At 39.1% G+C, this 15,250-nt stretch overlaps 1 protein-coding gene across 2 annotated transcripts in view; it reads right to left on the bottom strand.

Annotated features, from left to right (window-relative positions):
• KCNH8 (potassium voltage-gated channel subfamily H member 8) overlaps positions 1-15,250 on the bottom strand; it is a 672,749-nt gene that overhangs the window by 59,673 nt on the left and 597,826 nt on the right. For both annotated transcript variants that reach the window (XM_075586916.1, XM_075586915.1), the window contains 2 exons: positions 9,174-9,280; positions 7,669-7,748 (listed from right to left, as the gene is read on the bottom strand). In XM_075586916.1, the coding sequence (XP_075443031.1) occupies positions 7,669-7,748; positions 9,174-9,280 (187 nt within the window). The remainder of the gene's footprint in view (positions 1-7,668; positions 7,749-9,173; positions 9,281-15,250) is intronic.

Below are 15,250 nucleotides of genomic sequence, written 5' to 3'. Positions count from 1 at the left end.
CCAATTCGGCTTCCACGTGGTGTATGGGTAACATAATTCCCTAACATGCCTGTTTAATATCACTTTGATGTACGCACATTACCTATTCTAATAATTGTTTGTGTCAATATATTTTTAATGCACTATGAGCGTTGTGCGCTGTGTTCTTTCTGTTTTTACCCCATAAGGGGGCCTGTATCTCGGGAAGTAGGGGGTCCCCTGACCTGAAACCAATGCGGTTCAGCTCCGGAGACACCCTGCTACAATACTGTAATGTTGTAGCACACTTTGCTGCATGTTTGATAATTTAAAAAATTTAATATATCATTATTGCACCATGTAAAATAAGACTTGTTTATGATTGGTCCAGAGAGTACTAAGAGGGTAAAGCTAATATATGGTAACATGAAGTTGTCACCTAAGACAGTACCATCAGAATAACTGATGAAGCCAACTGCCAGTAAAAAAGGATAATTACAGTATTCTGCCTTGGATATTCACCTTAGTGACAGGCATACAAAAAAACATTTATTCCAAATAAAATATATCTAAGGCTTATCTTCTACTGAAGAAGTGAAGACAGATGAAATAGAATCACTGGTGAAGAAATGCAGACAAGACAAAAAAGGTAGAAGGCTACAAAACCCATTGTAGCCTTCCTGCAGAGGTCATAGCTAGCACATTGAGATAATTAACCACTTATTTTATTTATCTAATTACAAAATGTGTTACAAGGACGTAATACATTGAGAGTTACCTCTCGTTTTCAAGTATGTCTCGGTCTCTACTGAAAATAAAAAAAGGTAATTGGAGAGATAGATTAAAGTACCACGAAAAAGGTGTCTTTTAAAATGTACCACATGAAGCCTAAAAGTTTCCAATAATAACTTGGAATTACTGTATAATGATTGGGCTATTTCCCCATCTGGAACTGGATTGGACTTTTCCACGTGGAATTTTGATAAGGGACTGGTATCTCACAGTTATATATTTCTTTGTGTTTCATTTGTTTTCAATTAATAGTATATAGTTTATATTCAGGTTGTGTTTGTTTATGTATTTTTATGTATTATGTATTTTTACTAGTGTTTACATTGTGTATTATTATTTATAATTAGCAGGGTTAATTATTTTATATATTTTTAGTTATACTGGCGCAGCTTGTATTTTGTGTATATACAGTATATATATATATACAGTATATATATGATCTTCCTGGTACAGTGGTTGCAAACGTCTCTTCTCTACAGTATATTGCTCCAACATTTTTTTATCTCATGCTCACATTGTACTTTTGTCTGTAGTCTTTGTTTTTTTTATATCCCTTGAAATCCAATCCAGTATGATCTTTGTCCAACGATAGGTACTTCTTCTTTCTATACAGTATGTTTGGCCCACTGTCATTTTAATTTCTTCCTCCTTGTGATGATGTCACAGACTTTGTTTGGTTTCAAACCCATTTATTCTTTTTCAAGTCTCTTTAGGTAATAGCAAGCATACAACTATCCATACTTCTAAGAGTTGTCTGAAGTTTCTGAATTTTTTTCCCATTTAGGGTCCAAGATTGACATTCGTATGTGAGCATAAGCAGGATACGCTGGTCAAATACTTTCCGTTTCACTCTGTGAAATACTTTCCTTTTGAGGCAAAGTGGAAGGTTCCCTTGTAACATGGTAACTTCCCTATGTGCTCCATCCCATCTTCATTCTTTTGTTTATTTTATTTGAAAAGTTTCCATCTATTGAAACTTTATGGCCAAGGTAGACATGTTCTTCAGCTTCTTCTAGTTCTTTTCCATGTACAGTATTTTGATAATTGTACAGTTGACACATTTGTTAAATGTCACTTTGGTCTTGTTGAGATGCATATAGAGGCCAACCGTCATACTTTCTTTGGCAAATTCTCCAATTTGATTTTCTGTACAGTACATGTGGCAAAAATAACAATGTCATCTGCAAATCGTATGTGACTCAAGTATTCACCATTGATTTGTATTCCCTTTTATCCACAATTTACTGTACCGAACAATTCTTCAAGTGTTGCTGTGAAAATCTTTGGTGACATGGTATCTCCCTGACACATGACATTGCTGATCCTTATCCTGAGTGTAACAATGTAATCTAATTATTGACATGCTATTCTCATAAATGTTCCTTATAATATCAATGTACTGTATGCTTTGTCAATGATTTTTCTTCTTAATGTATTTAAAACCACTGAGATATAGACAAAAGCAACTGCTTTTTTTGTAATCCAGGAGTCCTAAGATGAGTGGTAGATCATAATCATTACAGTTTTTCAGGAAATAACTTCTTCTACGACTTGGATGTGGTCCATTGTGTTGTATCCACTGCCAAATCCATCTCTAGATTGGGCAAAGTACAGGGTCTGTTTCAGCCAATCAGTGAGTATCTTTGAAAAAATGTTGTAAGTGATTGGAAGTAGTTTCCATTATTGTGGATGGTATTGCTCTATTGTTCTGGATTTTCCCTGTTCTTCTAGCAGCATGTAAAGAGTTTTCTCTACTTCTTCCCCCACTGCTTTCAAGATTTCAGTTGTAATTCATTCCCTAGGGCCTTCCCAGTATTCATGTATTGTATAGCTTTTTGCCATTTCCTTTTGAAACATGTACAATATGATATATCATTGATGGTTTCTTCTCACTCTTCCTCTGCTGCTTTACGCTTATGCCCTGTGTTATCTGTGTTCCAATATAATTTCATGTAGAAGTCCTCAGCTATCTTTATGATAAGTGCACTGTCATTTATTGTTGATTAATTGTCTTTTTTAAGTGAGATCATTTGCTTCTTCCCAAGCATACGTAACTGTTGTGTCTTCTTTGAGCTTTTCTATCTTACATCATCTTCAAAACGTGTCCATTCACTGATGGATGAAGGCCCCCCAATGATTTTCGAGGTACTGTGGTTGCAAGCCTCTTTTCTCCATATTGCTCAAACAAATGTCCTAATTTTAACATCACATCTCACTTTTGGTCATCACCTTGGTCTTTAATATTCCTTGGAATGCAGTCTAGTACCATCTTTGCTGAACAATCATAATTTTTTTCTTGTGATATGTCCGGTCCACTGCCTTTTTCATTTTCTTTCAGACTTTGTTTGCTTCTGAACTCATTTATTCCTTTTTCTATCGCGTTGGGTAATACCTAGCATACATCTCTCTACAATATACTTATTTGAGTTGTCTGAAGATTCTGAATTATCTGTGCGTTTAGAGATCACATTTCACATCCATATGTAAGCACTGGTCAAAAACTTTCCTCTAAGTGAACAATTCTTCCTAGGACCAAAGTGAACTAATTCCTGTTACATGTTTAAGGGGTCTCATCTTGGTCATTCATGCCATTATTTACTGAAATCTAACACCTATAATAATTTGTAAATAATCTTTAAAGTTATAATTGGGAGGGGTTGGATTTCATCTGACTACTACATTTTGTTATATCACTGTGTGATCCTCCAATACTTGCCCAGACAGGAAATCCCCTCCTGACCTTCCCTTAACTTTATTGTTTTTCTGCTAAGGAGAGTAAGGAGAGGGTGGATAAGGGTAAACACAACACTCAATTGGCAAACCCTTCCCAATTCAGATGCCCCTAAGAATATCAGCTTGTAACTAATTTGCAAAACAAAGAAAGCAAGCAAATCTTTGCTATAAGTATTGTTAGATGTGTTTAGGGAAGCCAGATAGACTGTTCATTTTTTTGTTTTCTGGTTGACTATTTGCGATTGCATCTTCAAGGCACAGTGGAAGGTTATCTTGAAAGCGTGTCTTGTTTATTCCATCTTTATTTTCCTATTGATTTAATTTGAAAGGTTCACATTTTTTTATACTTGTGTAACGGGTATTCCCCCCTCCTAATCGCATATATAGTGTGGGGTGCAAGGGAACATGCAAGGTTACCATAGGTGTGGTGCATTACCTGTTGGCTCGCAGGAGGGCTGAGCTTCCGCCACGGGGAACCTGGGGCAATTATACTAGGGGTAACCACTTACTCAATTCAGCGCCTCCACCTGCGATGGCTCCCACCAGAGGGGGAGTGGTTCCTCGCAGGACAATCACAACAATCAATACTCATACACAGATATATAATAACTAATACTATTTACTTAGGTTAGAACAGAATATAACACATCATGACAGGTATCACATAACCGGTGTCCCTCTCACGAGGAGACACTAACTGCGACGTCCAGCAGGACGCTTCCCCAACACCAGGTGATCCCACCCAGTGTCCAAAGAACCCCACCCAATGTCCCGCACTCTTGCAGACAGAGTCAATGGGTGACTGCGCAGTCACTATTAAACTAAGGGCCCGTTGGTGCCCTTGTGTAGTAGATAGTACCTGCCGAGCACTCCCATGCTCGGATCTCCAACTGGCTTCACAAAGGATCCGTCGTGTGAAGGTTCCGTCTGATCCTACACCGGACTCCTTTGTACGTGGACCGCCATGGCGGTCTCACTCTGGAATAGTCTCTGTGGACCCCAACGTGGGTCCGAACCGCTTCACAGGAACCGCAGCGTCCGCTGAGTCCCTAACTAACACTTGGCTCTAACGTGACAGGAACCCTAACCTAGGGCCTGTCCCTGTAGTACAGCAACCTAAAGTGGCTTTGGAGAAAACTCCTAGGGGCCTAACAGGGGTTAATAACCTGCCCCACTCCCCTAACTCTTCCCAGCCCTGACTGTACTTATTAATGCCTAACGAGTCCCAGCGCCTACAGCAGCAAGCTGTATCTCACTGGATGCTGCAGCCAACGTGCTGCGCAACAAGGTGCCTGCCTGTCAGACCTCACAGCACTAACAGCCGTGACTCTGACAAGGCAGCACTACACTAAGGGCAGCGTCCCTATCTTGGGCCTCCCTAAGCACTTACCCACTAAACTAGTGGGGAGTTGGGGCCTACCTGGGGTGTAGGTACCTATATGGGGCAGGAGCTGCACTCGCTCCTCGCACCCTTCCTTCCCTCACAGCTCCCTAACTCCAACTCTCTGTAACCTTCCTTTCCCAGCTCCCACTAATGCAAGTGACAGGGTCCCTAACCTGAGGGCTGCCCCTGGCAACACTCACCTTACTGGGGAGCTGAGCTATCTCAGGCCCTGGGGGTGCTGGGCTAGTACAGGGAGTCCCCGACTCCTGTACCCTACCTCCTTCCCTGGGCTGCTCTGGTCTCTCACTGCCCAACGTGCTGCAACTGACAAAAACCCTGTCTGCACACAACATTGTTGCAACTCTGCAGCATGAGAATCTGCCAGCTCTATTGGCTTCAATGCTGCCTGTGACAAGGGTGAAAGTGCAGTCCCCAGAGACTTCTGGGAATTGTAGTCCTTGGCAAAGCTCTTTTCTATGGGGACCACGTGCGCGATCTTTACTGCGCATGGGCGAAGCTCGCACCATAACCAAGAGGGCGGGGCCCGCCGGGAGAAGTCGCCGTCCCCTTCCTCCACTGCCACAGGGGTAAGGCAGGGGGCAAAGGAAGATCAGGGGAACCGGGGGTGACACCCTTACACTTGCTTGCAAGGTAGATATCATTTTCAACTACTTCCAGTTCTATTCAATATATTTAATTTGTAGAGTTGAAACATTTGTTGTACATCATTTTGGTCTTGCTGATTAGCCCACCTTTTTACTTGCTTCGGCAAGTTCTCTGATTTGTTGCTGGATTTCTTCGGGACTTGTGGCAAAAACAATAATGTTGTCTGCAAATCATAGTTGACTCAAATATTCACTGTTGATTTTGAGTCCTTTTTCTATCCAATTTAATATCTTGAATAATTTTTATAGTGTTTTATAGTGTTGCTGGGAATGCTTTGTTGACATGGTTTTCCCGTGTTACACTCCTTTACTAATCCTTTTTTTTTATAGCTTGTATCCTAATGTAGTCTAATTGTTTATGTGGGATTCTCCTAACTGGGGTGGTAGAATACTTTGATAGAGGATAATACAGTATAACAGGTATCCCAAATCCTCATTTAAGTCTGTAATGTACGATGCTTTGTATGAGTTTATATTCCCATATATTTCTGTCTCTTTGGGGCCAAAGTGTTCAATCCGTGTCTAAAGAGCCCTTTCCGATCGGATTGGCATGCTTTGCTATTCTCTCAGCCCTTCTTGCATGTGTAATCTGGGCAAAAAAGGCTTTTTTTAGAAGTGTTTTCACTCTGTCTCTGCCAAACCGATCGAATTGTCAAGAAACCATCAAACTCACATTTTTTACAACTGCAATTCTCATATCTGTTATGCAAACCGCTTCTAAAATCGTGCATTTTTTTCATGTCACCTCAGGGTGGCGATATTGGGATTGCGAGTTCCATCTTTTGCCTGAATATGGGTTTTACTGGAGAGAGCAAAACACATATCTCAGCAAAACCCATACTGTATGTCAGACTTGGGATGGAGTTAGCAGCACCTCAGGTCATTCCGCTTCAAAAGCAAGTACAATCTGGACATTGTAGCTGTTAAACTATGCAGTTTTTCACTTTTTATAGACGCGGTTTAAACCATGCGATTTGAAACAGAGATTAGGTTTTTTTCTAACATTTAATTCCGCGACTTCTGAACATGTCAAATGGCACGGCTGGCAATGACTACTTCGGAGATACGAGAATAGACCCCATATACCCACTATGGGCCTCATGCAGAGAGCAGCGAATTTAAAAATTGGAGAGTTTAATAAAAAGTAGCTTTTTTGGAGAGTTTTATTCTCCATATGCAGAAATGTGCGAATTCTGCAATGTTTGGCATTAATGCGTGTGGCGAGTTAGAATTGGAGAGATGCGCGCTGCAGAAATGTGTTAAAAAAAATTAGCGCATTTTTTTCCCTTTCCTATAGGCGGTGAGCTCCATGTAATTGCCAACTTTTCTTGGCGACGCAAATAGTAGCAAATCGCACCATTTTCTTGGCGCGAACAGCCGCTAGATGCCGTTCGCGTCTCTCTGCATTAGGATATTTTTAAAACTGGCGAGATGTAGGTTCTCGCCAGCCACGCTGCGAGATTTTGAAAAAGAAAAAAAAAATGGCGCGTTTTCCGTAACTCGCCATTTTCGGCAGTTTTCTGCGCGAATTTCCCCCAAAAATGGTGCGATTTGAAATAGCGCTGCTCTCTGCATGAGGCCCTATATTCTTTACAAATGGATATCCAGACTTCTCTCATGTTAAAGACATGAGTGATTTTGTGTTGGGTGCTGATGAATATTATTCCCAATGGGAAATATCTGATTTTGATAATAACAAATAATTATTTTGTGTTAGGAAAAATTATTTAATAAAATGCTTCCTCAAATATAGCTAAAGTTAATATATTGCATAAGCATTGCTTTTACTTTAGTGCAATCATCAGGAAATTTTCAAATGTTCAGGTCATTGAAATGTATCATATTAAAAGTGCTGCTTCTTTAGGATGCAATGCAAATTATTGTTATTATCCGGCACAACAACCTCAAATATTCACAGTACAGCACTGCACTAAGCTTGCACTATACAGTGCTTCCAAAAATAAAAATCATAACATATTTACTGTCTATATGGCTAAAATACTATAGTTACAATAAATATGTAATAACTATCTGTAAACTTTTCCTTAATAAAAACATATTGCTTTAAACTAGCATTCTTGCTATATGATTTTAAGTGTTGCAGCTCAATAAATATTAAACACAATGACATCATACCTCATGGTTCAGTCGGGTTATCTGGTGTTTGGTTTCTTCTGCAGTGATAAAAAGCATTGCTGGGTTGAATTCAGAAAACTCTGCATATGATATAAACCATAGTTAGTAGTACTGTACATATTGACATAAGTGAACATATTTGATTAGTTACCTTAAATAAATTCAAAATAAATAATTCCTGAAACAGTTACTTTGCAGTTACATTTTATCATCAAACTATAATAGTAATAGATAGTAGAAAATGATTGCCAATCAACTATTTAAAAAAAATTCTAATTACTATATGAACATTTGAACCTTATACTGTAACTACTACCTGAATAACACATTTCAAGAAAAGGTGAAACAACTTTTCTTTAACTTTATAGTTTATGTACAGATGTAGTAATACTTACGATCATGGCCCAGACAGATTAATGATGCAGGAGGTCCAATCCGAAAGCATGGACCCCCTGCAGCTTCATCGCGGCAGACATTGTCCCCAGCACCACAGACTTTCGCTCGGTCATCCGCGGCACTGGGGACAGTAAGTTTTACTACTGTACATCTGTACTGTACATCTGTATGTATTTAAAAAGAACACAAAAGGTACAAGAAAGGAGTGTTTATCGTTAGGATGTACAGTATAATGTTGGTTAAGGTCTATTTGGGGAATGGCAACTAAGTATTATGTCAATGCTTATTCAGCTTTTTTTGAAAGTACAATTTCTACTAAAGATAGGATAAATTAAAAATATAATTTCTTCGGATTTCTTCTTAGATAGACTGCATCAACACACATCAAAACAGTTTTCTTGTAGGACAAAAAAAATCTATATTACACACTCATGGAAAAACTAAATAAATTGATATATCTGGGTACAACAGCATAACTAGAAATGGAGGGACACATGCAGAATTAAAAATAAGCTATATATAAATAGTGTATCTTAAGGGTAAGGCTTCTTACTTAAGGCTTTTAATTTTACAAGAATTGAAAGGGAGAGATCCTTAATACTCATGTTTTATCCTCTATGTTTTGCTCATGTTTAAGTTTGTATAGACATGGTTTTAAGGATTTGAATATGTATTTTATGTACTTGTATGGGTGGTTTTGGGAAGGGTTGAAGCCCAATCAGAGGAGGGGCTTGAGAAGGAGAGGGATGTGGGTGGGAAGTAAAAAATCAGGATAAGTAAGGGAAGAGAGAATATGGTGGAAGATTTTGAAGTTTGCAAGTCAGAGCCTACTGTACATCATTTATCTAGTGAAAATATATTTATACATTTAGTGAAACCAGTAGTCTGCAACAATGGGTAATAAATATACACTACTAATACATTCAACATTTGTATCTGAAGACAGAAAATGTATCACTTATTAAACATCTTTCTATGAAATGTGTACAAAACAGTGTCAAAATGTTATACGATACATATTTTTTCCATCAACCCAGCCAGTGACAAATAACATATAAACCCATCAATACAATAAAATATATTATTGTAAGATGAATGGTGAAGCATACCTCTTATGGTTTGACCAAATTGTCCTTCCTGCCTGATTTGATGTGAGCCAAAATGAAAAGCTTGACATTCTTCATTGCTGTTATGATCTTCAATCCCATCAACTACTCTGTTGACAGCAAATAAACATTAATTGAACTTTTCTGATGTACAGTACTGTAACCAAGATTTATCATCTGAGCTGTGCAATTTAACATGAAAAGAGTGTAGTAGTTATGATTACATTTCTATTTGCATTATATGCAGTAGTCAGTTAATCAACTATAATTAATTTATTGGACAACCCACAGTATTCATACTTCTTATAATTCTTACTAATTTATTTTGATATTGAGAGACCCATTTCCCACTATTTCATCTCAGAAACACATTAAATACAGGATCAAGGCTTTGTAGAGCTTGTCGAATAAGTAATAATGAGTGAATACATACTTATTCAAACTCCTGAACTCTAGTTAAGGTTAGACAGGGACACCATTGTGGACATAACAGTTGATAGTACACTACCGACACACTTTATTCGAGTGTGGCCGGTACCGCAAGCCGGGAGATTTCCCGGCTTGCTAGTGGCCGCCCCTCGGCGTGCCGCGCGTCATAGACGCGCGGTCACGCGTCATCGGGAGCGTGCGCCCCCTGCACGCGTGTCCAGGGGCTCCCCGAGGGAGCCCTGGTGTCCCGCGATCGCGGGACAGCGGCAGGGGGTTCCGGGGGACCCGGCGGACCCGGCAGCGGTAGGGAGAGCGCCCCGATCGGAGGGCGCTCTTCCGCTGCTTCGGCGCGCGCCCGTCACACTCGGGCGCGCGCCAGGCTACTGCTGCGGCACAGAACGGGCAAATGCTCGAATAAACTGTGCCGCAGCAGTACTTTGAAAGAAAAACTCACTTTTATTTTCTTGGTGTGCCAATAAACTTTCTGTCACACAAATCCTGAACTTAAATATACAAATATGTTTATTAAATTACATGCAGGCCTGGTATCAACATTTTACCAATAATGTAACTCCAAGGTGAATAATGTTAAACTCTATTGAACAACCTGGGGATAGGAGAGTTGAATATGCATACACAACATACGTGAGGAGAGGTACCAGGAAGGTAATTTCCTAGTAAAATATTTTATAAATAAATATCTATATAACTATATATTTGTAACACAATCATATGCCCCTATGACATGCTTTCACCCTATTGATTATATTTAAGTAATGTAATAAAAACCAAAATACAATATCAGTGCTAAAATCTTCACTGAACAGTCTATACAATTACTAAAGAAAATGCACACAAAGTCCAAAAAGCATGTACTGTATTGTAGCTCCCTATATGTAAGTATAAATATAAAATACACATACATATATGTATCTAGGGTTCCTTTTTTTTGTGTATAAAGTGATATGTGGTGAACACTCCAAAAAATAATAAGTATAAAATCCAATGAATATTAGTGTGCTGTCCAAGTGAATAATGTTGACAATTATTAAGTAATGTAATTATAATTGTTAACTAAAACAATTGCTACTCAGGTGGCAGGAACTGACACTTTGATAGAGAGGCTTTCTAACTTCTGTTGCTTTCTCTAATAAAGGAAGAGAGAAAGGGTGCCAGTGGTCTGATAACTTACTGGTTCCTGCGCAAGTGGCTAAATATATGGATTGAGTGACAGAATTGAAGGAGGAGTACTGTACAGTATGAAGTGATGGATTGATTCAACTTTTGAAGAAGAGTGACAAAATACAAATGATTACACCTGTAACGGAGCTATGTGAGCTACGGCATAGAATATGGAATGATTTCAGAAATTATGACAACAGTGATTATCCCTACATAGTTTAAGTAAGAAGATCGCAGAACCAATATGGGAGCAGAGTGAGAAGTTGTAGAAGAGATACTGGTAGAAATAGAGAATAGATTTAATTTGGAAAGGAGATGAAATAAACAATATATTTGGAATGGAGGTTAGTACTTTGTGTGTAACCAGCTGAGAGATGGAAAATGTGCTTCTTGTATACGTAGATCTTTGAACTGGATGAGGTACCAGAGAAGATGGTGCCTCCTAAAAGTATGGATAAAGGCTGTGTTTTTTCCTTTATCCCTAATGTTTTTTTTTAGTAAACGTACCCCTGGAAGAGTTGGGATGCTTTACATGCTATGTATGGTTAGATGGGGTGATAAAAATTAAAAACCTTGTGGATATGGGGACTGCAACTACACTCATGCCAGGTCTACCAGTAACAAAAAATATTTTTACTGCTTTGGTACGGAATAGTAGGTGTCGCAGGCGAAATCGGTGTGTTATTTGCAGAATCAAGAAATATCAGAGTGGGTAGCAAAGTTATTGGTACGCTAGCAAACTGATGCACAGCCAAATCGTGTTGCTCCTGACATAATACAATTAGGCTACCTTGTAGATTCTATCAACAAATTTCTATGGTCTATTACCGCATGTGCAGAATTACAGCTAATGGAAGACACTATGGAGAGAGCAAAGATGGAACAAATTAAAGTCAAATATATGTAATTCACTCCTACTAGAACAGAAGACTAGTGGGAGAAAACTAGACACATCTGAAGACAAAAGACAAATTAGATTCAAGCAACGTTCCATGATTGTAACACTAGATGATGCTGAACATCCATATGTCAAACAGTAGTCTATTCCAAATGAATGTGCATACCAGGTAACCAAAGGTTAACTAACCAGGTGCTTCAAAGAGTCAATGAGATAGCCGCATCCTGATAGTGAATAAAGAAAGTCCTGGCTGGTCTCCAAAACAAACCAGTGAGTAACAAACTTCTCCTTATAAACAATTAGCTCTCCTTAGGAGATTGTAAAGGGAGACTCACGGTTATAGGAGCAGTCACAAGCCGGTAGTAGAGATGAACAGCAACACATGCACATTACAAAATCGCCAGGAATCTTCTCCGTGCTGATATAGGGTGTATCCCCCGCAGTTGCTGTGTAGCAGGTAAAGCAGCTATCTGGCGTGCAATCGGTAACGAACAGCAGATAAAGAAACACTCCTCCCGTCGGAGGCAGGAACGGTGCACAGCTGAGAGAAAAAACCGCAAGCAGGCAGTGGTGGTGTAGAAAAACGCTTCAGAGGATCAGAGGATCCGCGTCAGAGGATCCGCCAGACTTTTACCCTGATGTTGGATTAAAGCGTTTTTCTACACCACCACTGCCTGCTTGCGTTTTTTTCTCTCGGCTGTGCACCGTTCCTGCCTCCGACGGGAGGAGTGTTTCTTTATCTGCTATTCCAAATGAAGCAGAAAGTGATCTTGTTCAAATTATTAATGAACTCCATGAATGAGGCATAATAAGACAATGTCAATCTGCAGGTTCATCTCCAATTTGGCTAGTACATATACCTGCTGGTACAACTGTTTCACTATTGACCATTGTAAACTCAATGAGTCTGCATTTATAAATGCCCAAGTGGCTGCATATTATTAAGAAATGATGGGTAAATTAACTACTGATTGTCACCCTGTGCAGCCCGCAGACCAGGCCAGTCTCCTGTACTGAGGTGGGATGTTGAATATACACACCGACAGCAGAGGGAGCGGGTCCGGGATGTGGTTGTAGCTTGGCCAGGCCTGGATTAAGATTTAGAATAGTCGTTGTACTTGCCGAGTTCAGGAGTATAGAGAGTTCCGTAGTCAAATCCGTTTCCGTGTCCAAGGGTCTGAGAGGTAAGAATAGTGATGGGTAAGCCGAAGTCGGGAGCCAGAGAGGTAAGTCAGACAAGCCGGTTCAAATCTGTAGGGGTAAAGACAAACTGGAGCATGACACAGTTTCCAGGCTACACAGGAAGCAAGGAGCTATGCAGAGCAAGGAGGAAGTGACGAGCAGGGTATTTAAAGTGGTATCCACCAATCCGGATGGGGGCATGATGAGGAGCAGCTCCTGAAATGCTGGGAGTAACAGGGCTCAGCTGAGAGTGCAGGAGGTGTGGCAAGAACTCCCGGGCTGAGCGGGGGGCAGAAGCAGGCATGGCGCGCGTGTTACAAGTGCCAGGGATAGATGTGCGCTCTGTAACGCCGGCGCGAGAATCCAAGTTGGCGGCTGTGGCGTAGCAGGAAGTGCCACGCACCGGCAGGGGTAGCGATGAGGGGCAGAGGCAGCAGCAGCTGCAGTACTGGTAGTGGGTAAGGAGGGGTCACGTCGCAGGGGACGTGGCCCCCGATTCCTTACACTGATAAAGTCTGTTTCAGTGTTTACCAGTCAATTCAAATTCATCCAGAAAGCCAGTACTGAGCAGCTTTGTCATTTTGTGGTCATTAGTATTGTTGGTCTGCTCTGTCAAAAGATTACTGCTATACTGTAATAGATGATGGCAGACACTGTATATAGAAGAAGGTTGCCTTATAGAATAAAGTCATTCAGTATGTGGGTGATATTCTTATCCCGATATTAGAATATTGTAATTCTGAAAAGAGTCCTTTACCTATTAGCTTCCTGGGCATTTTTTGGTTAACATTTCACTACTGACATCAGTGGACAGTTTTGTATCAAGGTATTACACTCTCTGATATGTTACAAATAGACTTTTTGCTGATTATCAATACCACTTTAACTATGTTATAAGTATCTTAAAGTTCAGTCTTAACTAAGTTACTGTATTGCCATTAATCACTTTGGGCAGACTCTGCCTCCTATTAAGCCATTGACACAATCATACACTGCTGGAATCAATTATACAGGCAGTGTGTGCTGATTTTTTATTTTTTTCATTTGATCACTCATTTACACCACCATGGTTACTATTAGCAATAATTTCCAATTACACCTACTACAGTAGGTTGCTTAAGAAATTATTTCAGATTGAGTAAAAGCACACTATTGGCAGTTTAAACACTCATATGCCCTCACATTGTTTTAACAACGTCTGCTCACTGCAGTTGTTTTAATTCTTTAGTTCACATTAATTGTTTTACCCTATGTGTCATTAAAATAGTTTTTATAGCTAGTTATTAGCAGCACTATCTAATTCTAAGTGCATGCTACCATTTCATTATCAGATCTCCCAATTTGTCATTAGCCCTTATTAGCCAAATGTTGCTACTGGTAAGGCTTTAACGTTACACATACTGATTATCTGCCTCTATAGACCACTAATATGGTTTTCTTCTAATTTGATATGGCTAGCTTCCTTACTTTTTAGAGTGTGCAGCAACAAAGAGGATCCCTGTTCTCTCTCTCTACCTATTTACTTACATGTTTTAAACATAAGAATTTTTGTGAGCTTTTTTGGAGGAGCTAATTGTGTATGCATCTCTTAATACAGGCAGTCCTCGGTTATCCGACACAATGCGATACTCAAAATGGCGTTGGATAGCGAAACGTTGTAAAGCGAAACACATTTTCCCATAGGAACACTGTTTAAATGAAAGGTTCCGTTCCTGAAGGCATTTTTAACACTAAAATACACCAAATATTTTATGCAGGCAATAAGATATGCAGCACACACATAAATTATATAGTGTATATACTGTATTATATATATAATATAACATAATAAATAATATATTATATAGTATAATATAATTTTATATAGTATAATATAATATTATATATATACGCTCTTACGACGTTTTGCAACGTTGTTTATGTATATATAATATACACATAAACAACGTTGCAAAACGTCGTAAGAGCGTTGGATAAACCGTTTTGGCGTTGTAAAAATTAACATAGGTATGCATTGCATAGAGTTGGATAAGCCATTCGTTGTAAAACGAAGCGTTGTAAAACGATGACTGCCTGTACTTTATTGAAACTGTTATAATATTTTTCTATTTCTCTCTTTTATACTCTGAAAATTACAATCCATGCGCTTGCAGCCATTTTTCTTTCATACAATGGATTATGTCTCAAACAAACAAAGAAACTGGAATGAGGGTTGAACAAATGAAATAAAAAAAACTAATATTATTACAAATTAATAATCATAGAAATGGAGAAAATAAGAAAAGAAATATCTCCACCAAGATAGATAGCAACTGCTATAAATATATAACAAGATATAATCATCAAAGACAAAAGGGTTATAATCATAATTTTAATTCAAATATTTCTG

This window comes from Ascaphus truei, chromosome 2 (assembly GCF_040206685.1).
Source record: "Ascaphus truei isolate aAscTru1 chromosome 2, aAscTru1.hap1, whole genome shotgun sequence".
NCBI lineage: Eukaryota > Metazoa > Chordata > Amphibia > Anura > Ascaphidae > Ascaphus > Ascaphus truei.
Note: the sequence above shows the minus strand (reverse complement) of the source record. Positions and strands in the feature narration are given on the sequence as shown.